Raw genomic sequence first — 27,813 nt, 5'->3', positions numbered from 1 at the left:
GTTTCCCTATTTAGGCTTACTATTGAAAACTTAATTATACTTTATAACTATATAGTTGTGTAACATTTTAAAAGCTGGACGGGGCTAAAGCATCTACTTCCACTCCTGCAGAGGTGGGGTGACTGGAAAAGTGGTGGAGCCATTTTTAAGGGGGTGAACAAGCTCAGCCTGTACACACTATGCTTTTTCAATTGATTTTAAACAATGAGTCCTCCTAATACTTTAAAGATTCACTGTGAGCCTCTTTTTTTCAGCCCTGTAAGTGGACTCAGTGACAGATTCACTGGAGTCAAAGAATCTGTGATTTCTGTTTTTTCACCCTCTCCTGAGGGCTGCTTATCAGCAGCTCGTTAGAGACAAAAAGATTCGTCTTCCTCGATTCTCTTTTGCTTTTTGACGCTTTTCATAACAACCTTGAGATTTCTTTTCACACTGAGGTCATTTTCATCTGACCAATCCGACACGCACTCTGATGAAATGTTTTGTGAAGCCATTATCTCTGACTCTGGACTTCATCTGTTTTCTTTTGCTAAAGGACAGAGTCGTGGGTGCTGGAGGAATATTGGCTGCACTTTTTGTGGATACAAATGAGCGTTCACCACTCGGGCATTTAATTAGAGAGATTTGGAGAATGAGAGTTGGAACAACCAAATTAATTTTGCTCTCTTTATAGTCTTCGCGCTTGTGTTCTGCAGGTCTTTTTCATTTATTTCATGGAATGCGTTGCACTTGCATACACACCACAAAGGAGAATTTCTTAAGACTTCCTGCACTTGCTAGTATAGGATTTTGTTTTAAATCTTAGGTTGGATTTTTTTCTTATGATGGTGAATATTTTAACACGACCACAGTATGAGTAAATGATGGCTTGTTTTGTTGTGCAGGTTATTGTTTGGGGTTCGTTTTTAAACTTAACTTGAGAACACCCTTCTCTTTCTAAAACACATTTTTCACGTATACTAAAAAAAATTTTTTTTGTAGGAAAGACATCACAATAACAGAGGTGACATAAATACCGTCACCAATATTGACTGCATACTTGTTTTAAATTGGGGAAATAAAAATTAAAATCTTTCAAATAAACATCAACAGCAAGAAACAATAAAAGGCACAAAAGAAATGTCGCCAACAAAAGAGACAGCAGATCCAAAGCGAGATGAGTGAATATTTTATTGGCTGGATGCTACTTTTAGTGAATAAAGCCATTTTACGGTGTTTTCATAGAACAAAAAAACAGTGAAGTGGTTTCCTCAGTGACACTCTTGCATTTCCCAAATTACAGGTTTAAAAAGCACGAGGCTTCTCAAACCCCTCAGCACATAATCGACTGTCAAACCATCAATTCAAGTCAAGAAAAAGACTCCAAAGCTCTGAGCCTCTTATTCCTCTTAACAATGTTGGTGACGCCCGCTCTGTGAACGACATCCTGCCGCTTTGTTTCACAAAGAAAAAGAGCATGACCCATCCACATCGGCAATTGACTGACTGATGGAAAATCGCTGCAGTTTGGTTTGCTTTGTTATGAGGTGGTGATCAATCAGAGAGTCGATTAGCAGTAGGCCTGCGGCGAGGGTCGCCGGCGGGTAGATGAACAGTCAGAACGAAGCGATCGGATCAACAGATGATCCTGAGGCTCGGCTCGCGGGTTACAGTGTGGTGTAATGAAGCGCCGTCACCCCTGCCGTGCACACTGTAAATTGAAACATTTCATGAAGGTGCCCTCAGATGATGGGATGCCAAGTCTGTCGAGTCACATAGTACAACCCTGATGAGCTCCCATGAAATCCCCCAAAATGGTCTCACTTAAAGGAGAAACTCCCCATTAAATACAAAGATGATCCGAATTCCTGTCAGCGAGTCAGAGGGTTTAAGAAAACGCAGCTGTTGTCTGGATTACATTCACTGATTCGACCATGTAAGGGAAGTGAAGTCCTTGGCATTCCAGAGCAGGAACACGTGAACATTTAAGTGTATAATCATACATTTTGAAGACAGTCCTAGAGTTATTGGAAGAGTTGATGTAATTTTTTCTTAGTGCATCAACTATAAAGTTAAGAGAAAGAAATTATAGTTGGAGCTGGAGCTGTGAACTTTCAAGCTCTGGACTCAACCAGACTAGCTTTGCATGATTCACAGTTCAAAATAATCCTTATTTATCTTACGCAGTGCCTAAGTGCAGCTCTTTAGCTCATCTCTGTCTGAAACAAGCCAGTTGACTCCAGCCCCTTTTTGTAGAAACAACTTCCCTCTGATTGGCTGCCTATGGTGACTGTAATGGGGATATCCCTCCAAGTGTTTGTGAAGCCAGTCTTCTGGCTCTCAGGTGTTACCTGAAACATTCAGTCATGATTAGCATGAAGAGGCAGCTCCAGAGTGGAAGCTATAAGGCAAGAAACAAAGAAAAGCTAAACAAGGCTGAGAGGTTACACAGAACAAATGAAAATGAGTAAAATAAGACAACCGTGTCCTTACTCCACCTCCACACACACACACACACACACACACACACACACACACACACACACACACACACACACATGTCCTTGAACTGAGGGATGTCCTGCAGTCAGATGGATCTTTAGCAGGACAAGAACACATAAGTCACCTCTTCATACATGACACACACGCGCACACACACACACACACACACACACACACACACACACACACACACACACACACACACAACATGTCTCAATAAACACACACAAAAGAACTCCGCCCCTGACACATCACCCTTATGCTCCAGAGCTTTATTAAAACCAGAGTCATGGTCAGTAAACACACACACACACTTTTTGATTGATGCCTTTGACCCCTCCCATCGAGTCAGGATTCCCATAGTAACCAGATCATCCCCCCCCCCCCCCACACACACACACACACCCCTGTGTTACTGATATTGCTGGAGTAATGACATGTTAATGGCTGCCATCACCACACCGGCAGCAGCAGCAGACTCCACAGTCATTTCCACAGCATTAAAGCTGCAACGTTTGATGCGTCGTATTGATCCATTTCTCACACTAAATCATCCATGATTTAATTAAAACACATTTGAAATTACTACTGTAAAGAAACGAAGCACTAATGGAGCTGAACAAGCACCATCACACGATCTCTTACTTTCATTCTTCAGTGGAAACTGATTTAAAGCAGAATTTTCCTCTTTTATAGCACAAAACAGATGGAGGAACTCAGATTTAATGATGCAAATTCTTGAGGTATAAAATGATATTCACACTGGAAGAGGAACAAATTCTGCAGCAAAGACAAAAAGGTTGAAAACGTTGCCGGTTGATGAGCATTTAGAGAAAAGACAAAAAGATAAAGGCTTAAAATTACAGACCTGGACTACAGTCAGTACTTTAAAAATCATAATTATGATCAGTAAAAATGAACTTTGTGTAGTCCAAACTTGTGATACTAGAGCAAACAGGAGAAGAGTAACGTTTCTGATGCAGGAGTTCAGTGAAAAGTTCCTTTTTAAATAAACATCTGTTTGAAAATTAAAGGGAACTGAAGGTTTTTATGGTCCATATTATAACTGCTAAATAATCTGAGAATTTGAGGCTTCCAAAAATTTAAAAAAAAAATCTAAATGGTAACATTATATTATAAATACTGTTCACATATGCATTTTTAATGAAATATTTGATATATAAGATAAAATATTTTTGTTCATTTAGTTTAAAAAATCTGTATGAAGTTTATCATCTCTGAAAACTGCTAATAACCACTTAAAATCTCAACTTACACAATAAAAATCTTTATTTTTTACATTTTAGTCTGTATAGTGTTGTCATGACAACAAAAATGCCAATACTTTATTTGCCAGTATTTATTACTAGCTTTTTTTTTAAAAAGCTACTTCATGTTTGGTCTTCAGAAGCAAATATGAGAAATCGATCAGTGTTCTATTATTTCTACTTAATAGAAGAATAAATTGTAAAAAACTGAAAAGCATTTGTCATATTAGGTATTTTTCTTTATGATTTGGTAAAACTGGAACCTTTCAATAAAATGGGATGTGGTGTTACTCGTACATCATTTTTATCACTTGAAACAGAGGAAGAAGGAATTTAATCTAATTTCATATTCTCAAGATTACATTTTTAAAAGACACAGTAACAAAACAACAAACAAAAATAACAACAACAAAACAACCAATGAGGTACATTCACATAAGGCCTGAACTGGTTCTTTGAGCCCTCCATTGTGAAGTGTCTCTGCTGCCACTGCTTCCATCAGCTGGTCGTGACTTCTTGCATCTAAATGGCGTGTTCTGACAGCCACACCTTTCGACGCCTCCTTGGTAATTCAATCAGCCTAACAGTCAAATCCGGTGAAATATGAGCCGTAATGGAGGGCCGTTAGCAACTGAGTATCAAATGTCTTGAGCTAACTGGGGGCCCAAAATGGCCGCTGTTGCCTGGCGCCTTTTGGCTCTCAGGGCTTCGTCTGACTCGATCTAAAGAGGGCGTTCACAGCTTGGGTGTGGCTTATGTCTCTTGTTATAAACTTCTTTTTTTTAGGTTGTTGTTATAGATTTGATGTTTGTTTTATATCGAGTGCAAGAGCAGATTTTAGTAGTTTTTTCCCCCTTGGAGATTCATACTGTGGATGTTGATGTAAAAGTAAAAAAACACTTTTATTCTAAGTTTACCTTGTGCAGACTGCAGCTTGATTGAATTGATGAGTTTTAACAGGTATAAAAACCAAAGGAAACACTGTTGCTGAGATGCCTGAAACTCCTTGTTTGTCATCCAGGATTGTCTTCTGTTACCCGTCTATATCACCAACACTTTTGGAAAATCCCTCCATGGCTAGTAGTTTAGCAGGTGCTGATAATCAAATTGGGGCTGGGTATCGTCACTGATTTCTAGAATCAATTCGATTCGATTCAATTTGAACCGGTGAAATTTTGCCTCAGACAGTCAGAAATATTATAATTCAGATCATGCATCAGTACATTTCCATATTTTTATATCTATAAAAAGAAACCTGACACATGCGAGACTTTATCAAAGTGTGAGCATCACAGCAGATGCCTTTGTGTCAAAGTACCTGAGGATAAAACAGAAAAACATGAGGGAAAATTAAGGATTAAATTAAGGATTAAATTTGTTCAGAAGCCTATTGAACAGCAGAAATGAGGCTTTCTTTTTGGAAGTAAGTAAAAGGAAAAAAACAGTGTCCGACAGCGCTGTAAACAGTAGACTGGTGTGTAACAAGCAAGCAAATAATGCAGAAAACAGATTTTTAGAAGGGAAACTGTTCTTGAAATACAGAGAGAGAGAGAGAGAGAGCTGTGCATGAAGTGTGATTTTATGGTGGAAGCAAAACAGGAAAAGTCAGAGGGAATTCATGACGATGTTTATGTGAAGCGTAGTTTGGATCTTCTTTTGCTGCTGGTTCAGTCAATATTGTTTGGAGAGAGATCAAACAGCTTCAGAATCAGCGCAAAAAGGACGTAAACACAAAGCGCGGACCCGCCGAAACATCAGAATCAGCGAGCTGTCGGCTTTCAGCCCCGACCGTGTCCGTGCCGTCGGGTGAGAAAGGCGACATCTCACTGATTCTGATCTGTCGGCGGGTCCGCGCTTTGTGTTTACGTCTTTGTGCAGAATCCGTGTTCCTGCTCTCATTTACTGTTTTAGCTGTTTGGTGGTTGTTGAAATTTTGTGAGGTTGAACATGAGCTATAATAGACAGCGCTTCATTTGGAGAAAACCTAATGCAGCATCTTTGGACAAACACCAACTCTAAAGCATGGTAGTGGAGGCGTGATGATCTGGAGACATTGCAGTCATTGGGTCAACTATCAAGTCTTCTGTATACCAAAGCATTCTAGAGTCAATTGTGAAGCCGTCTATTTGATGCCTTAGGGTTGACTAAAACTGGTACCTCGTTCCAAGCATGGCATCTACAACAGAATGGCTGAAAAAGAAAATAATCAAGGTGGTGCAATGACCCAGTGAAAGCCCAGTATGGGCAGAAATCTGTGCCATCAGAAACTGAATTTGAATAAGTTAGATTTGAATTTGAATTGCTCGGATTGAATCTGAATTGTAACTTGAATAAATGCTTTTAAAAATTGAATTTCAATTAGCCTAATTTGAAATTCAATTTATTGGTTTGAAAATGATCATCACTAAATTGAAATTGAATTTTATATTTTTAAAGTGAATTAATTTGCTTTGAAACCGTATCTTATCCTTTAAAAATTTAGCTCTCGAATAATTTCAGATTCACTTTCAGTTCTACAATTCAATTTCAGTTAGACTAACTATTCACTTTAGCTAAAGTTATTAAGTTAGCTAAAGAGTTGGGATGCTGTGTAAGACATAAATAAAGCTAAAACACAAAGGTTTGGACACCGTTTTGCATGTTTCCCTACTGTAGGAGTCTCTGCAAGCATACAGAGGGGGTACTCTGAGAGGGTCCAAGATGACAACTTTGAAATTCTACTAGAAACAGTCGATCATAATCCAGGGCAAACTACGCTAAATTAGCGTTTTTAGCTAACAGCTACAATAAACATAAAAATTACTGTACGGCTATCATTTGTTAACATGACGCTTGTTCTTATATATGTAATGCATTTATTACCAACCTGAGAGTTTATCCGCTGGTCATTCGACATGACGAATGACTTCTGAAGTCTTAATTCAGCTCAAGATGCTGTAGATTCCCGTCAGTAACACTTTCAGTCCGCTAGTAAAACGTAGTTCTATTAATCTGCGCTTGAACCGGAACCGGATTAAGTCCCAAAAAACTGAATTTTGGAACTGAAAATGAACGGTAAGAAGTGAATCTGAAATTATTCGAGAGCTAAATTTTTAAAGGATAAAATACGGTTTAAAAGCACATGAATTCATTTTCAAAATATAAAATTCAATTTCAATTTAGTGATGATCATTTTCAAATCAATAAATTGAATTTCAAATTAGGCTAATTCATATTCAGTTTTTAAAAGCATTTATTCAAGTTACAATTCAGATTCAATCCAAGCGATTCAAATTCAGTTTCTGATGGCACAGATTTCTGCCCATAGTCCAGACCTCAACCTGGCTTAAATGCTCAGACAGATCATCAAAGGTCAAAGTAATGGCCACAAACCTCAATGAGCTACATCAGTGTTGTGAAGAAGACTGGGTCAGAATTCCTCCACCATTTGATAAACTGATAAAGTCATATGGAAACAATTGCTTAACATTATTGCTGCTAAAGATGGTTCTACAAGCTTCTGAATAGTTGTGTGGTGTACTTGGTTTTCCACTAGTCTACATAGAGTCCTGGAAAAATGTTTTTATATGGCTGTATCAATTTAAAGAAATTGTAGTCAGTGCTAACTGTAGCCAGTTGTATTGTAGTCAACTCATGTCAGTTTGCACTGACATGAGTTGCATAATTCTTTTGGGTGTTTTTTTTTTTTTTTGCAACTGCTAGAAAATGTTGATCAATGAATATCTGATCTTTTAAGCTATAACTCTGAGCTGAATTTTAGCTTAAAATATAGGTAATTTGTTTTTCAAGAGCAGGTAAACTCAATAGGTAATAATAACAGTTTTTCACAATTGTTTGGATGTAGTGTGGATCATTTAGGACTGGCTTATGATTAAAAAAAAGTTTTAAAAAAGTAACGGTTAAACACAGAATAATGTGATGTTTAGAAAATTTATAAACAAAACGTAAACTTCCTGTAAACTTGACTTTTTTAAAAAAATTCTTGGAAATTTTCCTTTACAGGTGTGTAACAGTACACCTTAATTGCATGACCTGTAGGGCTCACATATTCCAAATAAGTCAATTTTGGGTGGTTTAAAGTCACGGCAGTATTTTCAGACTTTGTTGTGTTTCTCTTCCTTTGTTGTTTGTTGACAACCATCACACTGCCCCCTACAGGCTGTTAACAGAGTTTATCAAAGTAGGGAACCTGCAGGCGCTGAGAACCTTTAGAGTGCTGAGAGCCCTGAAAACTATCTCGGTCATCCCAGGTAAGGGCTCACCACCACCACCACCAGGGGGCGACAAGAGACATAAAACAAACAAACTAGGAGACAATTGTAATCGCGTTGTGAACGTCCTCTCTTGTTCGTCCCATGTCTGCCGTGTCTTGCAGCTCCAGACCCCACCCACTTCCCACTCCTTGCCCAATCGGGGACCATAGGTCCAATCACCTGATCTGCATTAAAGGAACAATAAAGAAGGAAAAATCAGATATGTCTAAAAGTTTGTTAACAGGAGAATCGATGGCAACAAAATGCCTTCAAGTTGGGATATTTGCTAAAAAAAAATCTGACGCACTAAACTGGTTAATTCAGTGTCCATTCCAGAGCCAAACACAAACAAAAGCATTTCTCATGATGAACTCTTAAAAACATGTCCTGTTTGCTGGATTTCTGTCTTTTTTGGCACAAAACTGAACATTTGATGTTTGAAGTTAGACAAAAGCAACCCAAAGGCATTTTTTTGGTTCTGGTATCTGATGTTGAAAACACCACTCTGACATTTAAAATGTAACTGTTTATCAGTTAAAGTTTACTATGTGGATACCCAAAAATACTATGTAAAAAAAACCAAAAACCTTACAGGCATTAAAATATTAAAGTGCTTGACCGAGTTGCCTTTTCTCCAGTTTACATCCAAATCCATAGCTTTGAATACCTGATTTCCCCTTCTTAACAGTCGAGTCTCTGGCTTGATCCTCCAGTGTTGCCATCCGACCTGGCCTGTCTCTACTGTATCTATTTCTGTCTCTTGAGGTATCTCCACCTTTCTATCCCTCTGTGCTGGCTTGCTGTTCAGTGTGGTCATACCCTTCTGTGTGTGTCTGTTTTTGTGCTTTTGTCTCCCGGCTTGTTGCAGATATGTGACTGAGTTTGTGGACCTGGGTAATGTGTCAGCCTTAAGGACGTTCAGGGTGCTGCGAGCGCTCAAAACCATCTCTGTCATCCCAGGTGAGACCGCGAATGCAGGGGAGTGAATACCAAACGCACTCCTCCCAATCTGCTGGAAGCACTAAGTGGCTGTGTTTGAAATCTCATCCCGCATACTACCTACTGATAGCTCTCTACTTCATAACAACCACTTTAACAAAGTAAACAGAGGTAGTATGCAGGAAGAAGCACCAAGGTTTTTATGCTAATTGGTTGTGAGTGGAAAACAGAGGCTTAGCAAACAGAAACAGCTCTTGGCCATGAGTCAAGTAATGGCACAGGAGAAAGGACTTCCAATATTTAATGCTTCACCATACAAATCAGCATAAATTCATACTTAGCTTTAGAAAACACAACTATTGTCTACAAGGTGTGATCACGAACTTTTACAAGACTCAAAAGACCCTACCTGATTTAAATTTGGTTGAGCGTCCCTTCAAGGCCATACCCTTGTGCACCTCTGGACTTCCACCAGCTGCTATCCAAATTAGCATTCCCCAGAAGACCACAGCTCCCTGAAACGTTGTCCTCTTCCCATAAACCAATTCAGATTGTAGGGCAGTAGACATGCTGGGAGTGGTCCAGGTCACACTAAGGGACTACCTGAAAAAGGTTAAAGGTCTAATTTAAATCAGTTGTGATTTTTGAATGTTCATTTTTTCCATAAAGTTGCAAAACTTTATGATTGTACCTCGTAGAAGTACACTAAATGCTTGCTCAGTAACATCATGTCAGTGCTAAATCCTGCAATAAATGTAGGATAATAATCCTACATGCACATAAGTTAATAAACTAAAATGGAAGATATGCCATCATGTGAGCAACTGGGATAATATTCTGATCCTGTGATAAGGAGGATAGAGTGTAAGTAATTCTTTTTCCACTGCAGAAATTTGAATAACACACAAAGTGGGACAAACAGATACAGAACTGACCACCTGGTGCGTCCCTTCACCCCCTCTGTTGCTTTTGTTGTGGAAAATTCACCAGATTCACTACTTGATGGGGTCTTGTGGCCATAAAATTTCCAGGGGGGGTTATTTGTGTTCTTGGACAAAAGCGTTTGTCTGTCCAGCCTCAAACCTAAAAATTTGTTCCTGTACACAAAATAACACTTTTAAAGGACAAAATAAATCTGGAGAGGTTGTTGGCCGAGTGAGTTATTTCAGTGAGTTGAAGTCAAGAATTTGACAGAAGTTTTAGTGATTACTAATTATCATTAAAACAAAGTTGGGATTATATATTGAAATGCCTTGGTTAGGTTTAAGTTGATCAAAAGTTTGCCATAAGTTGTTGCTATAACTACAGATCTCTGAAACTGAATGCCACTATTGTTGTGGTGCATGTGCAAGCACCCTCTTTGAGAGAAGATTGCTGCTTAAAAAGGCCATTGAGAGGGCAGGTGTACTCTTCGAGTTCGGCCAATCAGCACTGTGGCCCATCCAACTGTTTTTCCAGGGGTTTTCAGAAGTACCCACGCTGAAGAACATATTTGCTCACCTGCTGGTTTCTGCAGTGGAAAACAACCTGCTAATTAAGCTTTTTACGCTATTCCAGTAGTGAAAATGCTGACTATCCAAAAAATGGCTACCCATTTTTTGATCCAGTTGCTTATGGAGTTTATGCTTGCCAGATACAGCTGACATAATCTCCCCTAACCTATTCTGCTGTTTTTGTTTCAGCCTGTGAAGGAAAAAGCAGCAGTCTGATATTAGGAAACACTGTATTAATAAGACAATGAGTTGTTTTATGTGTTAGGGACTTGCACTTTTTACTTTTGTTGGTCTAAAATTACACACAAAAAGCTTAAAATGAGTAGCCATGACACATAAAAGGTCGGGGAACATAGCAACACTCTTTGCTAATGCACTTAGGAGATATCTACGTCACTTAAACATTCCCAGCACACTTCAGGAGACACCAGTTTATGTCCACAAAGACACAAATCAATATGCAAACTGTGCAGTTGGTTATTCAGATGTCCTGCTGGCTAGCCTCTGTATGTTTCCACTGTGCATGTTAGCATGCAGTGCTAACAGCATTGTTAACATGTGATGAAAACATTATCGTGCCATGTTAGTGGCTATGTTATAACAGTGTTTAATCACATGTTATAACTTTAGTAAAGTAATAGCACCATGACAGCATGTCAGAACTGCAGCTTAGCTTTGTCTAATCCCACTTTTCATTAGTTTACAGACACCTCCAGGTTAACAAACAAAAGTTGATTCTGTGAGACAAAATCTTTGAATATGAAAAAGTAATAGAAAACCTATTTGAGCTGTCTGTTTCTAATGAAAGAACTAAGTAAAAAAAAGTGCTAAGAGGTGATTTAAAAATCTATAAGAAACTGGTGGTTTCTTTGGTAAGACTTGGCTGATAACAGTCGACTTGTCTGCACCCTTTGTGTTCTGAGTGTGTTTTTGTTCCTGCTGTTTTTACCATGTGTTCATGTGTGTGTTAGTGTTGTTATTGTAGTATTAGAATGGGGGAGTTTGTGGTCTGTTTTGCTGTATTTTGATGGTGATTATTAGCCTACAGTGACTTTTCTTCATCAGCTGCTCATGGGTGAAAACCTGACTGTTTCCCCCAAAATTTAACAATGATTGACTAAAACTTTTACAAAATATTTAAAATTATTGTCATCTGAAGGAATATTTTCAGGTTTTCACCTAACAGGAATGGAGTATTTGCATTTTTTATGCTTTCAGTTCATTGATTTGTTTTTTCCACCTTCATGCATAAAGATGGCTGTCGTTTAGTTTTACTTTTGTACCTTGCCTGTGCATAAAAACAAAAACAAAACAACCTTTACACTCCAAGTCACAACTGACAATAAGGAACTGTTTGGAGAAAATCCCCTCTTTGCAATTTTCAAAGAGCCATTAATCTCATATAGAATCATACCTTAGACGTAATTGGACCTCTGAGAGGTTGAAGTTAAATATTTGAAGGCATACTGCTTTGATCATGTCATTTAAGCTGGCTGCCATCTTCATCAAGTTAGCAGGTTTCAACATACCCGCCATTCATAGACCAGTTACACCAGTTCTCAAAGACTTATTCAACTATTAACCCTTTCTGCATCCCTGCGCCCGCGGCGGTCCCTCAGGACTGAAGACCATCGTTGGGGCTTTAATCCAGTCGGTGAAGAAGCTCGCTGACGTGATGATCCTCACGGTCTTCTGCCTCAGTGTCTTTGCACTTATTGGCCTGCAGCTCTTCATGGGAAATTTGCGGCAGAAGTGTGTGCGGAGCACGGCACACTGCTTCAATGACACCTTGCCAGCCAACACCTCCTTCTACTGCAACAACAAGACCTGGGCCTCAATCAAAGACTTCACCGAAGATGAAGGTGAGCATTTAATAAGTGAACGAACAAGTTGCTTGATTGATTTTCACATAAAGATGTTTAATTTAATTTGTTGCACTGGTGCAATTAGTTAGAAAATAGAAAGTTCATCTCTTGTGTCATTACTGAAGAAATTGATACTAGGAGGTAAAACGTGACATGGAACCAACTTCTGACCATCTGGAGTCTGTTAAAGTATCACCCCAACCTCTGGGTTAGCGCTAAGACCTCTTGTTAATCAGGGCTTGTGTGGACATGGTGTCTTTAGATGAGACTGAAAAAGTTTCTTCAGAAAGCTTTTGATGGATATCTGTTGTGAAAGATTGAAGGAAGTCTGTGTCTGGCTGTCCATTGGTCTCCCTTGGATTGTGTCTTAATTATGCATATTGGGTTTGGGTTTAAAATAACATATTTGGATGACTGCATCCAGCTTCCCTTTGTGCTCAACAGATCAGACCACGAACCTTGAACTCTTTATAGTTTGTGGCATTTTTCTTTTTATTCTGAAACCTCCAAATACGCTTTTTACAATTTCCAGGGTTTAGACAGATCCTGAACATGGAATATTATTTAGAAATATTTAAAGTTAAATACACTTTATACATCATTGAATTTGAAGCCTTAAACATAACGTTGGCTTCCACTTAGGCTTTTGTTGTATTGTCTAAATTTGTTAATTAGTATATGCCGTATGTTGCTTTGCATTTGTTTCACTTTTTATATGCTTGTTATCTAAACACTCTAACTAAACACGTAAGAGAGCTATACATACCAGTGGCTGTTACCAGTACTACACCCCAACCAAGTTTTGTTTATATTAAGGAATATTACCTCAATGAGGGTCTATGAACCCTATGGTCAGAAAGGGTTTCCGTGTTAGACGATTTGAACCTATCAGTACTTTTGGATTCTCTGTGAGTGAAAATGGAAATGTCAACTTGTCAACTCCATCTTTGAAGATCAGTCTGTATGACTTAAGAATGCAGTGCTGCTTCAGCTCGGTCAGGGTGGGCTCCTTTTGTTCCAGTAATCTAACTTTGTTAGAGCTAGAACAATGTTTCAAAAGTGGAAAATAGATAAAGCCACCATAATGTTACGCACTGGTGAGTGCAGTCCAATTTGGACTCACCATCTTGGTGTTTTGAGCCCAGATGTAATGATCCAGGGGTGGATATGCCTGTTAAAACCACATCGTCACTGGCTCAGGACTTTTGATTGACAACATCGCTTGGATAAACCTCCTCCCTGATACAAAATCGAGTTTATATTTTATTCAATATGATCCAAAATGAATAACTGAGACCATAAACTCAACTTTTTGGAAAAACAGGTATTGTCACCTGGTAGCAGTAGTTAGCTTCACTTCTTAAATCCAGAAGCTACGTCTGCAGTCTATACCATCTACTGTACTGTGCAGAAAATGTCCAGTGCACTTCAGGAAGTGTGGCGTTTTTCCAGGGAAGCACAGGAGCAGCCCGTCTCTGAGCTGGTGGACCTCATTTAGAAACATCATTAGAATTCATCTCAAGTTTTAAATGAATTGAGAAGAAATCAAATTTGTCCATGCTTTGTACATGATAGCCCCACAGCTCACCCAGTGTCCTCTACACACCACAAATTCTTCATCTTGTGGCGAGATTTTTACATTCCTGCTTTATTAACTTGCTGCCATGCAATAATATTTTTTCCATGTCACCACAGGGGCTCTGTACCATTTGCATATAAATAGATAAACATTTCTGTGGCCTGCTGGGGACACCACAGGGGGCTCAAGAGTTTTAAATCCTGGTATCTGTGGTTTACTGCAAAAAAAAATTGCAATAAATAAATAAATAAAAGGACATTGCAAACACCAAAATTACTTGTTGGCTGGAAGATGAGACGGTCACCTGCTTGTAGTATGTTCTGGAGAGAGGGGTGGTGTAAGCGTGTGTCATGCTGCCGTGGCGACTGCTGTTTCTTAACGGGGCTGGACAATGTCATGTTGCTGCTGTAGTTACAACTGACGTCAGTGAAGACACACACAGACCATCAGGGATGTGTTCAGCCCGTCCGACTGGGCACTTTACACACACGGAGAGGGCATGTGCCAGTCATGTCATAACACACATTATGTGGACTTCCATACATCACACGCAGCCACAAAACCCACACAGAGACAAGCTGAGGGCTCAAATTGTGGTCATAAATATTTTGTACTTGTTAATCAGTTTTGTATGTGTAAAAAGACTTTTTTACACATACAAGACTAAGAAGAATTTTGACCCTATTTTTCTTCCTTTCATCTGATTGGCCAATGTCATGTCAATCACAAGTTTAACAATCCAATCAGAGAACAGCTGGGTTTGGCTGTCGGAGGGGTGCATTATGGAGCTTCAGGTCCTTGAAGGGAATAAATGCTCTTTTACATGCCAGCCCAGCGTTTTCCTTCATCACCACGAAGGAAAACAGTCTGTGGTTTGTCCGAGTTTGGTGATTCTTGTGTCACAGGTTTACGTGCTTAATACAGGGACCTCCAGCGCCTTTTCAACAGCGCTGTGGACCTCGGGGGTGGGGGTGGGGGGCAGTGTTGTGGAAATGACACAGTCTTCACTAGTGGGGATAGTTACAAAGCTTTCTTTGTGATGAATTAGCAAAACATGTTTTTCTTGAACATTTGAAGATAAAAAAACAGAAACTCTTGTAGAGGACATAGAGCTCGATGTGAAAGGACCTTTATGCTGCACACTGTGAGCCACAGCCCTGACTTTGTGTTAAACTAATCCTAAAGTAATAATGGTATTTCTAACCACTGATATACCACAACTTTATCCTTTCAACAGCTGCTGAAAGTTAGGGGACCTAGCATCTATCGGATATTTATATAGAGATCCTCCAGCTTCAAACTGTATCACTCTTCAAGGACCTGCAGTTCAAAAAAAGCGCCCCGCCGACAGCCAAACCCATCTGTTCTCTGACTGGATAAATGTGTGATTGACATGACCTTGACCAATCAGATGAAAGGAAGAAAAATAGGGTCAAAATTCGTACTTGTAACTTGAAACTTGAGTGCAGAGTTTCACACGTATTTTTTGGCCAAGTCCACACACAAATCTTTTTGACACACACAAAACTGATTTACAAGTACAAAATATTTATGACCACAATTTGAGCCCATACGAAACACTTAACCTGAGCTGCACGCTGTCTTTGCTGCTCAGTGAGACCAAAATACACCAACGTACACAAAATATGTATGTAGCCAGCGTGCAGCTACAACCGCCTGTGTCACGATGCACCTGTCAGTCAAAGAAGCCATGCCCCTAAAAATCCACTGTTATGCATTAATGAGTTTAATGCAAGTAAACCAAACTATGTGTTTAAATGTAACTGGCACATGGTGTGCTTTACTTTCAGCTTAACAGAAATTATTTTAAACCAGATTTAATGATTTCAAATTCATCATTTTTCATTAGAAATCAAACATCTGTTTAATTGTTTTCGTTTTAGACTCAGTTCTTCCTCAGCAGATTTTTTTTTTTTTAGATCAGCCTCACAGTTCTGACGTCTGTAGTAATGAAATGTCATTTATACAATTTAAAAAAATTTTTAAATAAAATTACTCACAGTTAAAAAGGGCATCTGGGTGTGGCTCCTGTTTTCATACCTACCTACAGTTTAATGTTCACATAAAAAACACGGACAGACACGCCAGCCAGTGAGGCCTTATGTAAATGCTCTAGGCTTTCTTTAAAGATGCAAACCTTTTTTTAATGCAATGCATTAATTACATTTCCTTTTACTTTCTTCTACATGAGCCAGCATAAAGGGCAAAACCGCCAAAATCAAGTCAGCTTTTAGCCTGTTCGTCAGGACGGTGCTGCCTATCTCTAATGTGCTGCCTATTTATTCATTTCCAGTCTGCTTTGCCATCCATCACGTCAAACAAATGTCCCCTACAGGCTCCCATATCGACCTCTAAAAGCTGCCGTGAAACCCGAGAGCCGAGGCAGCGGCGATAAAGCTCAGCACGTTCAGCTGATCTGAAAACAGCCCTTGGTGGGAGATCAATGGCGGATGGTCTCGGTGCTAAATATTTCCCATCAAGCTTTGTTTGTTCTGTCTGGTCAGAGCTGTCTGACGGCAGCAGACGTCCCCGGTGCTTCAATAAATTCATTTCAACTGGCATCATGTAAGATCTATTTCACTGCTGCTTCATACAGGAAGCATAACATCTCCATGTGGTGTAAAAATTGACATCTGAAGACCCTGTGTATTTCACTTATTCTCAGCCCTGCTGACTAGTACATCCACCCTAATAAGTCTGCTTACACCATCCTATCATCAGCAGCTCCAACCTCACGATGTGGACGTTGTAGGTGTTTTAGTCTCATTATCTCCTGACATCAACTAATTACTTTAAGGCCTTTTTTAAAATTTGCATTTAATCAATTTTGTTAAAATTCATCAAATGGGCAGAAATGAGAGAAAATTTGAAAGATGTCCCTTAAACACATTCATGGCTTTCACAACAAATGGAATAATTGCAATCGAGCGCATAGGCAAACCCATGTGTTTTTCACAGCTTGTCCAAAACTTTTATATGATATATAGTTTAGTAATGAGTCTGTGTCTTAATTATGTCAGAGGTCTGGCACTTTTGTTGAACTGGAAACGTTGAGATCGCTAAGAAAGTTTACTTTCATAAGTGTTTTGGAGAGCAATGAGTCATCAATCCAAATTTCATTTGCAAGAAAAAAAAAAGGTTAAAAAAGGTTAAAAAGAACAAAATAATAGGTTATTTCTTTGGCAGACACCCCCTTCTTCTTTTTATCCCTGTCAAGGCTCAGTCTCAAGTTTCTTTTAAGAAAGTGACGAGAAAAGAAAATGAATGCGCGTTTTCAAACCCAAAGAAAACAATTTTTATGCTGATCACTGTAAACAAAGCAAACTTTTAGCTCCACTTGTTCCACGACAAAGTGAACACAGCGTTTGATGGATGGAAGTATAAATGAATCACCATCTGATCCCTTTCCTTCATGCATCAGCAGATTAACAGTCTAATTCACTTTGACCAATAACTCTCGTGTCATACCTGCAGGTTTTCTTCCTGTAAATTTATCTCTTGCAGATGAAAAAAAGGACGGGGGGAGGGTGGACGTGTGTTTAGACTTGACAGAGTAATTTGCAGCTCTCGAGTTTTAAAAAGAAATGAAATTAAGCCCACTCTCTCAATATCCCACAGAGACAATTTTCCAAGTTCCTGCAGCTCAGTGAAATCTTCCCAGATGGGGGTCGCTCAGAAAAAAAAAACCTTTATTAAATGTCAGATCGTAGGCTAATATGCATACATATGGGGGGAGTGTGGAATCTGAACGATGAACTTCAGGTAATGACTGCTCCTATCTGCTTTGTATGAGAATAAAATGCTTCAGTGGCTAATCTTAAGTGTTGCGTAAAAGGCCTCGCGGTTACTTTGAACCCGTGAACAAAAGCACTCAAGACTTCAGAAGTGTTTTTTGTTGGCGAGCCGGGATGCAGTCTCTCAGATGTACTTGATAACAAATGAATGGCTGCAATCCTAAAAAGCTTAAGTGCCTTTGGTGCTGCGGCGGTCAGACACGGTCAGAGGCAAACACAAGCGCCACACAACCTGTTTGTTTGCCGAAAGGAGAAAGTTTGCATGTGCGCAGCCACTGTCATGGAAAGAAGAACAAGGCTTTTGTCGTGTTTGTAGACTGAAATGCTAAAATGCTTTGTTTCTCTTTGACAAGTCAAGGTTTTTTTTTAAGGTGTTTAAACACTGCTTCTTGGGGTCCACCAGCTTCTTTTTGTTTTTCTGAAAACTCTCAGGGAAATGCTATAAGACGTCCTGGCCTCATGGAAAACTGCGTAATAGCTCTGTTGGTCCCCAGAACAGTATTTCCACAATAAAGCCTGTAAAAAGGCGCGATTGATTTTTTTTAAGGAGTCTTTTATCTCTTTAAAATATGTGGCATGTTACGCCATACCTTTTCCAAAACCAAACCATCCATTTTCTTCATGTTTACATAAATCTAAGAAAAGAGATGACTGCATAGTGCAGCTGGATATTTAGTTGGTTATTTTTATAAAACTCAAAGTCCTTAAAATTATATTTATTCTCCTTTGTGGCTAATCTCAAAAAGAATAGCAACTTTACATTTATGTTATGTGTACATACACATCGTTGACCATAGTGTGAGCTTTTGCTAGTGTAATGAAAAGATTATAACTGATCTCAGAGCAGGGAAAGCAAAGTCAGGGTTAGCTTCTCTAGCATACTGGTCTCCTGTTAGCCTCCTATCAAAGACTAAAGAGGTTATTGACAATATAAGTAAATATGAATGATCTCTGGTCTGGTCGGTAAGCACAGAAACTGCTGGTTTTGCGTTTTTACCAGCCGCAGACTTTAACATAGATGGAAAATGACAGAAACTAAAGTTTGCATGGGCTCCATAGTTACGCTAGCTTCCACAGACAACTGAGGCCACATAATGGTGATAATTTACAGAATTAATTTAAATAGGCGATGGTAGAATGTTTGGAGCTGCAAAGAGAGAAATGATTTGCCTTTGGTACGTGTTAATTGCCTATATTTGGATTTCACAGGGAAAGCACTGCTTGCCTTGCTTGTCCTGACAGATCGCTATGATGTAAACACATTTGAAGATGTGAACATTTGTGGCTATTTGTGGCTAGTACTTAGTACTTTGCCAATATTAGTGGTTGGTGCTTTGATGGCACATTATTCACTTTTAAAGAACTTACAGAATAAATGTTTGTTTTCATCAAACAAAACAATTCACACACCAGGAACGACCTGCAGGGCTCACTTTCTGCGTGTTCACAAGCCTATTTTAACCACATCCACATACAGTCACCCCTATTATTATTTGGTGATTTTATTTTAAATAACATGGGTTCTGTTTGTTGGCAGCAAAATGTAAGACGTTCAGAACAGGTAGTACAATACAAATGCTTCATTTGCACTCATGTAAATATCACACTCTCAAAAAAGATGTAAAGAAATTTAATTGGGCTGATTTTGCAGAAAATTTAACCTGACAATGAACTAAACATATTTCTTATTTCGAATTCTACAACTACAGTATTTTTTTCTAGTTAGTTCAGTTTTAGAAATTTTCATTCCAGAAAAACTAAAATGGTTTTCAAACGCTTTGATCGATACTTACAAGTGGAGGTGAAAGTAAAATAACAAAACTAATGAAAAAATTGGTGGAATTCAGTAACATAAAAAATAAAAGCTGTTACATAAGCCAGCAGAGAATATGAAAAACAAAACCTGTGGTACGTCAGAACTGTGAAGCCTAATGCTGTGAAACAAACACAGGCGTTACACCTTTGGCTGTGGCACTGGATTGAAGAAAATGACCTCCTGTTTAGTCCTTTCTTTTGCAATGTTATGTAATCGCTTCTAATGGCCAGAGTTAAATGAGTGTGGCCTGAATTATGTGTTGAATAAAAGATGAGCATCCTGTACAGTTGTTCTCGTAAGGCAAATGGATGAAAATGTCAAGCCAGCATTTAAGGTCACTATTTCTCTACAGAGTTACTCACGGCACAGTTTCCCTGCTCGGCTCGCAGAGGAGCAGCTTTTCACAATAAAAGTACAACTGCTGCTACTCTGATATATGTTTCCAGACAAGCAAACCACCAAACCCCAACAACAAAATGGTTTTCCTGTTTAAGCAATGAAAATGTAAACAACCTAAAGCCAGCCGTGTGTCCAAAGGGTCAGACATGGTGCATTTTCCCCCCAGAAAACTGACTCTTGCTGATTTTTTTTCTTTGTGCCATCATAGAGGTGGTTATGTGGGAAAATGTCAGCAGATCAGCAGGTTCTGAAATACTCAGACCAGGCTGTCTGGCACCAGTCACCATGCCACGCTCCAACTGATGCTCAGTTTTAACTTCAGTAAGTTGTCTTGACCATGTCCACATAAATGCATTCAGTTGCTGTCTTGTGATTGGCTGATTAGATATTTGCATTAATGACCAAACAAAAACTACAGTGGGGCAAAAAAGTATTTAGTCAGCCACCGATTGTGCAAGTTCCCCCACCTAAAATGATGACAGAGGTCAGTAATTTGCACCAGAGGTACACTTCAACTGTGAGAGACAGAATGTGAAAAAAAAATCCATGAATCCACATGGTAGGATTTGTAAAGAATTTATTCATAAATTAGGGTGGAAAATAAGTATTTGGTCACCTCAAACAAGGAAAATCTCTGGCTCTCACAGACCTGTAACGTCTTCTGTAAGAAGCTTTTCTGTCCCCCACTCGTTACCTGTATGAATGGCACCTGTTTGAACTCATCATCTGTATAAAAGACACCTGTCCACAGCCTCAAACAGTCAGACTCCAAACTCCGCCATGGCCAAGACCAAAGAGCTTTCGAAGGACACCAGGAAAAGTATTGTAGACCTGCACCAGACTGGGAAGAGTGAATCTACAATAGGCAAGCAGCTTGGTGTGAAAAAATCAACTGTGGGAGCAATCATCAGAAAATGGAAGACATACAAGACCACTGATAATCTCCCTCGATCTGGGGCTCCACGCAAGATCTCATCCCGTGGGGTCAAAATGATCATGAGAACGGTGAGCAAAGATCCCAGAACCACACGGGGGGACCTGGTGAATGACCTGCAGAGAGCTGGGACCAAAGTAACAAAGGTCACCATCAGTAACACACTACAACGGCAGGGAATCAAATCCCGCAGTGCCAGACGTGTTCCGCTGCTGAAGCCAGTGCATGTCCAGGCCCGTCTGAAGTTTGCCAGAGAGCACATGGATGATACAGCAGAGGATTGGGAGAATGTCATGTGGTCAGATGAAACCAAAGTAGAACTTTTTGGTATAAACTCAACTCGTCGTGTTTGGAGGAAGAAGAATACTGAGTTGCATCCCAAGAACACCATACCTACTGTGAAGCATGGGGGTGGAAACATCATGCTATGGGGCTGTTTTTCTGCCAAGGGGACAGGACGACTGATCCGTGTTAAGGACAGAATGAATGGGGCCATGTATCGTGAGATTTTGAGCCAAAACCTCCTTCCATCAGTGAGAACTTTGAAGATGAAACGAGGCTGGGTCTTCCAACATGACAATGATCCAAAACACACCGCCCGGGCAACAAAGGAGTGGCTTCGTAAGAAGCATTTGAAAGTCCTGGAGTGGCCTAGCCAGTCTCCAGACCTCAACCCCATAGAAAATCTGTGGCGGGAGTTGAAAGTCCGTGTTGCTCGGCGACAGCCCCAAAACATCACTGCTCTCGAGAAGATCTGCATGGAGGAATGGGCCAAAATACCAGCTACTGTGTGTGCAAACCTGGTAAAGACCTATAGTAAACGTTTGACCTCTGTTATTGCCAACAAAGGTTATGTTACAAAGTATTGAGTTGTATTTTTGTTATTGACCAAATACTTATTTTCCACCCTGATTTATGAATAAATTCTTTACAAATCCTACCATGTGGATTCATGGATTTTTCACATTCTGTCTCTCACAGTTGAAGTGTACCTCTGGTGAAAATTACTGACCGCTGTCATCATTTTAGGTGGGGGAACTTGCACAATCGGTGGCTGACTAAATACTTTTTTGCCCCACTGTACCTCTGTAGACTTGATGTGGCGCAAAATAAAACGAGGACATCACATTTTCAGATGTTTGGCCTTGGTTTCATGCTGAAATATCGCTTTCCATGACATATTCTACAGACACAGGTTTACTGTGACACTTACCTTTCGTGCAACAGCAAAAACCAGAATGGCAAAACGAATTTGTGCTCTTTGTTAAACTGTTGGTGCAGGGGACATGCTGACTACTGTACTGCTGGGTTTTGCAAGAGTGTCTGTCTATTGTGGGTTGTGTGAAATTGTATCAGCACAGCAAAGAGGGTAAGGTAAAATTTGATGGAATGAAGCTACTAATAAAATGGCATTCTCCATCTGTGGCTCCCCAGGTCGACATTCCCTCAAAGGTCAGTGCTGTCAGCGTGGTTTACGGTTTAAAAAAAGGAAGATTGTACTTGTTAAAATGCAGTTGTTGAGTTTTTAATATGAACTCAAGGGAAAGCACTTTGTAATTTTACATTACCTGTCTGATAACAGTGATTCTGTTTGCAATGAAGTGGTTTATATCCAAAATTTGCTGGTGAAAATTAAAATATGAGTCCAGTTTAATGACACTGTCTATGTTAGGAGTGTGTGAACAGCAGTGCACCTTCTTTCTCCACCACACCCCTTGTTTCTCTTGTGTGAAAGCTCTGAATGCTGTTTGTTGGTTTTATCGAAGATTTTGGTCTTTGTCTTGCATTTGAAAACAGTAAAAATGTAGGAGCTGCTGCTGACAGACCTGCAAGGACCTGCAGTTCCTCTAATGCCCACTTGAACCTGGATTCGAAAGTGAGTCAGTCTTCATAGACTCCCAGCAGAAATAAGCATGTTTACAGCATATGGCAAACATCAGTTTTGGTCTCTAGCTAGTTTGTCTTTATAGGAACTGTATCCGGGATGAATTTGGTATTTCTAAGTTCAATTCAATTCAATTCAGGTGGCTGCTAGCTGAGCATGTTTGTGCTGTTGGTGCCTTTTGGAAGTATTTTTAATGCAACAATCTGACAAATAACACGACTGTGCATTCAATTGTTTTAAAAGATTGTCAAAAAAGGCTGTGTTCCAGATTTGGTGAGTGAAATTCTAGAATTTTCTACAACATTCTTGTCACATTTCTGAAGAGAGGACCCAAAAGCAGACAGAACTTGATCTTAACAAAATGCAAGCTGTTTATTAAGGGCTGATAGAAGATCAGACAATGATACAAAAATAAAGGGCAATGAAGGCTTACACTAACCAAAACTAGACTGGGAAAATCCACTGTGAATATGGGGGGAGGTGAACTGATGTTCTGCCAAAAGACAAAGAAGAACTGACACAATATACACAGACAGGTGATTAGTACAGTAGAGACGGCTGGGAAACACAGCTGGAACAATTAGACACAGAGCCAGGGGAAGCAAAACTAAACACAAGCATATGAGCCAAGGACTATCAAAATAAGACAGAAAACCCACTGAGACGCAGACTAAGACACACAACTTGACGTGGGAAGACAATAGGACACATGGAAAACTGACATGGTAGAGGAGAAAGATGGAGAGAGCGAGGCATACATGAACAGAAGGAAGAACCAACATGACACATAGAGGGAATAAACAGAGACATGACAGAGGACATAAATAAAGCACATGACTGACTCTCAGAGGAGACACAGGGATGAGACAAAGACACAAAAGGAACTTAACAGACAAGAACAATGAATCTGAAATACAAATAAACTCAGAGAGACTAAAAGAACTAAACTGAAGACTAAACTGTACAAAGCTTGAACTTAAATCATCATCATCACACAGATAAACTCTAAACGCTGGGTCACCCAGGACCATGACGCTTCTAGGACAGATGGCAGTGGCAAAGCTATAGTTGAGGCTTCAGTCTGGTACTTTACAAATCAGTGGGTCCCTGTGGCTAATCCATGTGTTTGTATAACACTTATCTACTTGGCACCAACATTATGTTATTTTTTTAAGGGTTTGTCTGATTCCTCAAGCTCACAGATATTTCTAAGCTATGTTCTTCAGTGAGTCCTCTTGTTTAGAAGAGGAATGGTAAAGGTTAAATACATTAATTCCATCGTCAGGAGGGACTGCTGTATCCTCAAACCACAGCTAAAGTTAAGAAGTGCTTGTTTTCCTCCTGCAGACTTGCATTAAAAGCTTTTGAGCTTGTTATGACGGATACTTTTGTTCTCAAGCGTGTCTGGCACAAAGGAACACCGGAAGTACTTCATGTGATGATGTTAAAGTGTATTAATGTACTTGGAAATGGCTTGTGGTCAGATCTAAGTGTTGAATAACTGCTCAGCAAACTGTGTTTGCTGTAATGGTTATGGTTTTACCACCTCACAATCTGAGTTTGATGAGTTTATTGATCGTGCTGTAGCACAGACAGACAGAAGTGAGTGGGAGGTGAGCACAAACTTCCACCGACACAAAACAGTCAGGACGAGTTGACGGAGCTCACCTGAATCCTGATGAAGTTTGAACATTTCAAGTTTTTATGAGGAGCTAGCTTATTGTAGCACAGATGTGGATAAATGTGTGCAGATTAATCATGCAGCTCATTGGTTTTTGTGACCTCAGTTCTCATGGTTACCTGACAAAAGTGATTTCAAAATGATTAACTAATGTTGTGCAGTATCAAAAATAATTAAATAAATAAATAAACATGACACAGAGGTGGAATATAAGAGACCGATGTAGATGTCGTGTCGCCACATGTTGATTTTTGGAATGTTATGATTTTAAATTAACATATTTCATCTATTTTCAAGTGGAATTTAATCTTTATTTTTACAAGTAGTCCCACTGAAACCCAATGTCTCATTTGCAAGAGAGAGCTGTTCCAGACAAACATTAAAATTACTATAATATGTCTAATGTAGTGAGATAGGAATCCAAATCCATGATCCAGTAAGAAGTTCTATTGAACAGATATAAAAAAACAAACCTGTGCAGAGAATAGGCAGGATAAAGTGTGTCCGAACAGAAGGAAGAAAGAACTAAACTGAGGTCCATGGAAACAAACAGGGAACAGGTTAGAAACCAGGACAAACATGATGGTGAACAACAGACTCAAACAAAACAAAGGAGAAGACATTCATATACTTGGAGGACAGAGGGGTGGAGACCGGCGGGGAACAAAACACAGGTGAAGATGATCAAAACAATAAAACTCAAAACAAGAAGAAAGAGAAAATTCAATCAAATCAAAAGCAAAACAGGAAAAACGGAAATGAGCAGACATAAATGAAACAAAGAAAACATGGAAACATAAAGGACATGCTAAACATAGATGACCTCTGTCAGGAAGAGTGACTACGCCCCTAATACTAGTATTCAGGTGGCGTTATAATAAAATTCACGGAGGTAAGAGTCGTCATGAAATGAGAAACTATGCATAGGTGACAAAGCCATTTTTGTATCAGATTGTAACCTGTTTATTTCTGCTGTAACATTAACATGGCAGTCTGTGGGCATTGAGTCACTGCTGGCGTTTCAAGTGGACGTTAGAGAAATTGCAGTTTTTTGGCACTTCCTTGTTGGCTTCATTTTTCCAACCTGGAAGTCGCTTCATGCTGAAACTGAGCATTTAGAGAAGCATGAAGTTTTGGCTCATAGGGCTTATTTCTGTGTATTCTGACGTCATTATGTAACAGTTTCACATATTTACTATGAGCATCCATCATTTTAACAGTACAGTGTATGGCAGGAAATTAAGAACAGCAGAGCAGGTCCACTTTAGGGTTCGGGGAAATCAACCTCGACTGATGACAAGCACCAAAAATATTCTGACATGCCACATTAGGAATAAGACTGGTCTAAATTACAAAATAAATGGTCCCTGAATTCCATTTAGCAGCTTCAACATCACCATTTCCCTCCAACAGGAGACGACACAACACATTCTTAAAAATATCTCGTACTTTAGCACAATTACAAACCCAGTTTTTATACAGTCTGGCGTTTGTTTTTCCTCTGTGAACACGTGGCTGAAACTAGCTTCACAAAAAAGTTTAATATTCTTTCTGCAAAGGTTTGTCTCTTGCTGTAAAGGTCTCGCAAGCCTTAAGTACAGTGTCATCTTTCACTGTATTATTCATCCTCATTACATCTCAGCTAGTGCAGTCTATCAGGTAAGAACGATGAAGAGGAGTTCCTGTGCAGTGCACACAGGAGGAAGAGGGACATGTCAGCGAACGCCCACGTAGTCCTGAGGAGAAGCCTGATCAACATGATGACTGAAAACACCTGTGTGGCTCAGTAGGGGGGGAAAGGGGGTGAGGAAGAAGAGGATTCTCCAAAAGCTAGTTTCAGATTTAAATCTCACCTTCTTCCTTTTTTTTTAATTTTTATTTTTTTTATTTTAGACAACTTCTACAAGGTGGAGGGAGCCAAGGATGCCTTAATCTGTGGGAACAGCAGCGACGCAGGGTGAGTCAACAGTTTCTCTTGTTCCGCTGTGAAGGTGGGAGACGTGGATTTGCCTGGGTGTGATTTGATTCTGAAGTTCATGGTTACACTGAGTGTGATTACAAACCACTGAACCAGTCAGGGCCACTCACCCTGAGCCTGGTAACGCCTGAAGTTTAAAAGAGAGTTTTAACAGACAGTTGTTTGGTTTCCCTCTGTAACCACTTGGGGGTTACAGAGATGTTCCCCTTGTTGGTTTGCCAGTCATAGCAGATAAATGTAGCACAGTTTCAAGATGTTCTGAGGAGCGATGCGTTACTTCAGGCAGAGCCTTGGGAAGAAGCTCCATGGAGTGGGGGGGGGGGGGTGCTGTGGAGATGATGTAACATGTGTTGGGTTGTAATTTTTTCACAACCCATATGAAGAAGAGCAGTATGAAAATAAATGCTGTGAAATGTTTTCTGATATGAAGATGGATAAATATAATATTGTTGTATGAAAGCATAATCATCTCTGAAAACATCCAGAAAATATAGGCTGCATACATGCATATGGTGACCGACCACTGACTCACAGCAAAGCTGGATTGGAGCAATAAATGTCAGCAATGAAACAGTGACACTGACACTGTAATTTACTCAGAAAGTTGACATGCGGAGACAACAGCACACAAATGAGGACTCCCTCATTGGTTTAATATCAGACGACTCTGTTGTTTACCAGCAGAGCAAACACAGCTCTGCGATGGCTAATGAGAAAGTCAGATTTACAGAATATCTGGATGGTCAGGTCCTTAACACTTATTTTCACACATTAGGTAAGAACTGTTGGATTATTGCCCAAAATTCAGTAACAAGCTGTGTGTGTTTGGTGGCAGGACATGATAAGATAAGATAACCTTTATTAGTCCCACGTGTGGGAAATGTTTGTTACAGCAGTGGACAGTGCAAAGTTGCATAGAAAAATTAGAGAAAAGCACTGGAATAAGATATCAATAAGATACTGTACACAATAGGATAGAATAAAATTAAATAAAATAGAATACAAATGCTATATACAATATGAGTATAATACAACATTGCCAGAAAGAGTATTGCACTTATTACTATTGCACATGTGTGGATGTGTTAGATCAGTTGAAGTCTTTGTTGTGGAGTCTGACAGCAGTGGGGAGGAAAGACCTGTGAAATCTCTCCGTCCCACACCGTGGGTGCCGCAGCCACTCAAGGAGCTGCTCAGTGCTGTCAGAGTCTCCTGCATGGGGTGGGAGATGTTGTCCAACAGGGATCACAGCTTAGCCACCGTTCTCCTGTCACTCACCACCTCCACTGGGTCCAGAGGGCATCCTAGAACAGAGTCATAGAAGGTCTTCAGGAGTGGGCCCTTCACTCCAAAAGACCTGAGTCTCTGCAGCAGGTACAGCCTGCTTTGCCCTCTCCTGTCGAGGGCATCTGAATTATGAGTCCAGT

The 27,813-nt window shown here is 39.7% G+C and overlaps 1 protein-coding gene across 1 annotated transcript in view; it reads left to right on the top strand.

Moving 5' to 3' along the window:
* Positions 1-27,813, top strand: part of LOC101467375 (sodium channel protein type 3 subunit alpha) — a 262,766-nt gene that overhangs the window by 72,822 nt on the left and 162,131 nt on the right. The window contains exons 7-9 of the mRNA XM_024803636.2: positions 8,871-8,962; positions 12,054-12,296; positions 26,302-26,365. Of these exons, the coding sequence (XP_024659404.2) occupies positions 8,871-8,962; positions 12,054-12,296; positions 26,302-26,365 (399 nt within the window). The remainder of the gene's footprint in view (positions 1-8,870; positions 8,963-12,053; positions 12,297-26,301; positions 26,366-27,813) is intronic.

Source organism: Maylandia zebra, linkage group LG9, assembly GCF_041146795.1.
Source record: "Maylandia zebra isolate NMK-2024a linkage group LG9, Mzebra_GT3a, whole genome shotgun sequence".
Classification (NCBI taxonomy): Eukaryota; Metazoa; Chordata; class Actinopteri; order Cichliformes; family Cichlidae; genus Maylandia; species Maylandia zebra.
This window is presented reverse-complemented; position numbering and strand designations above follow the sequence as displayed.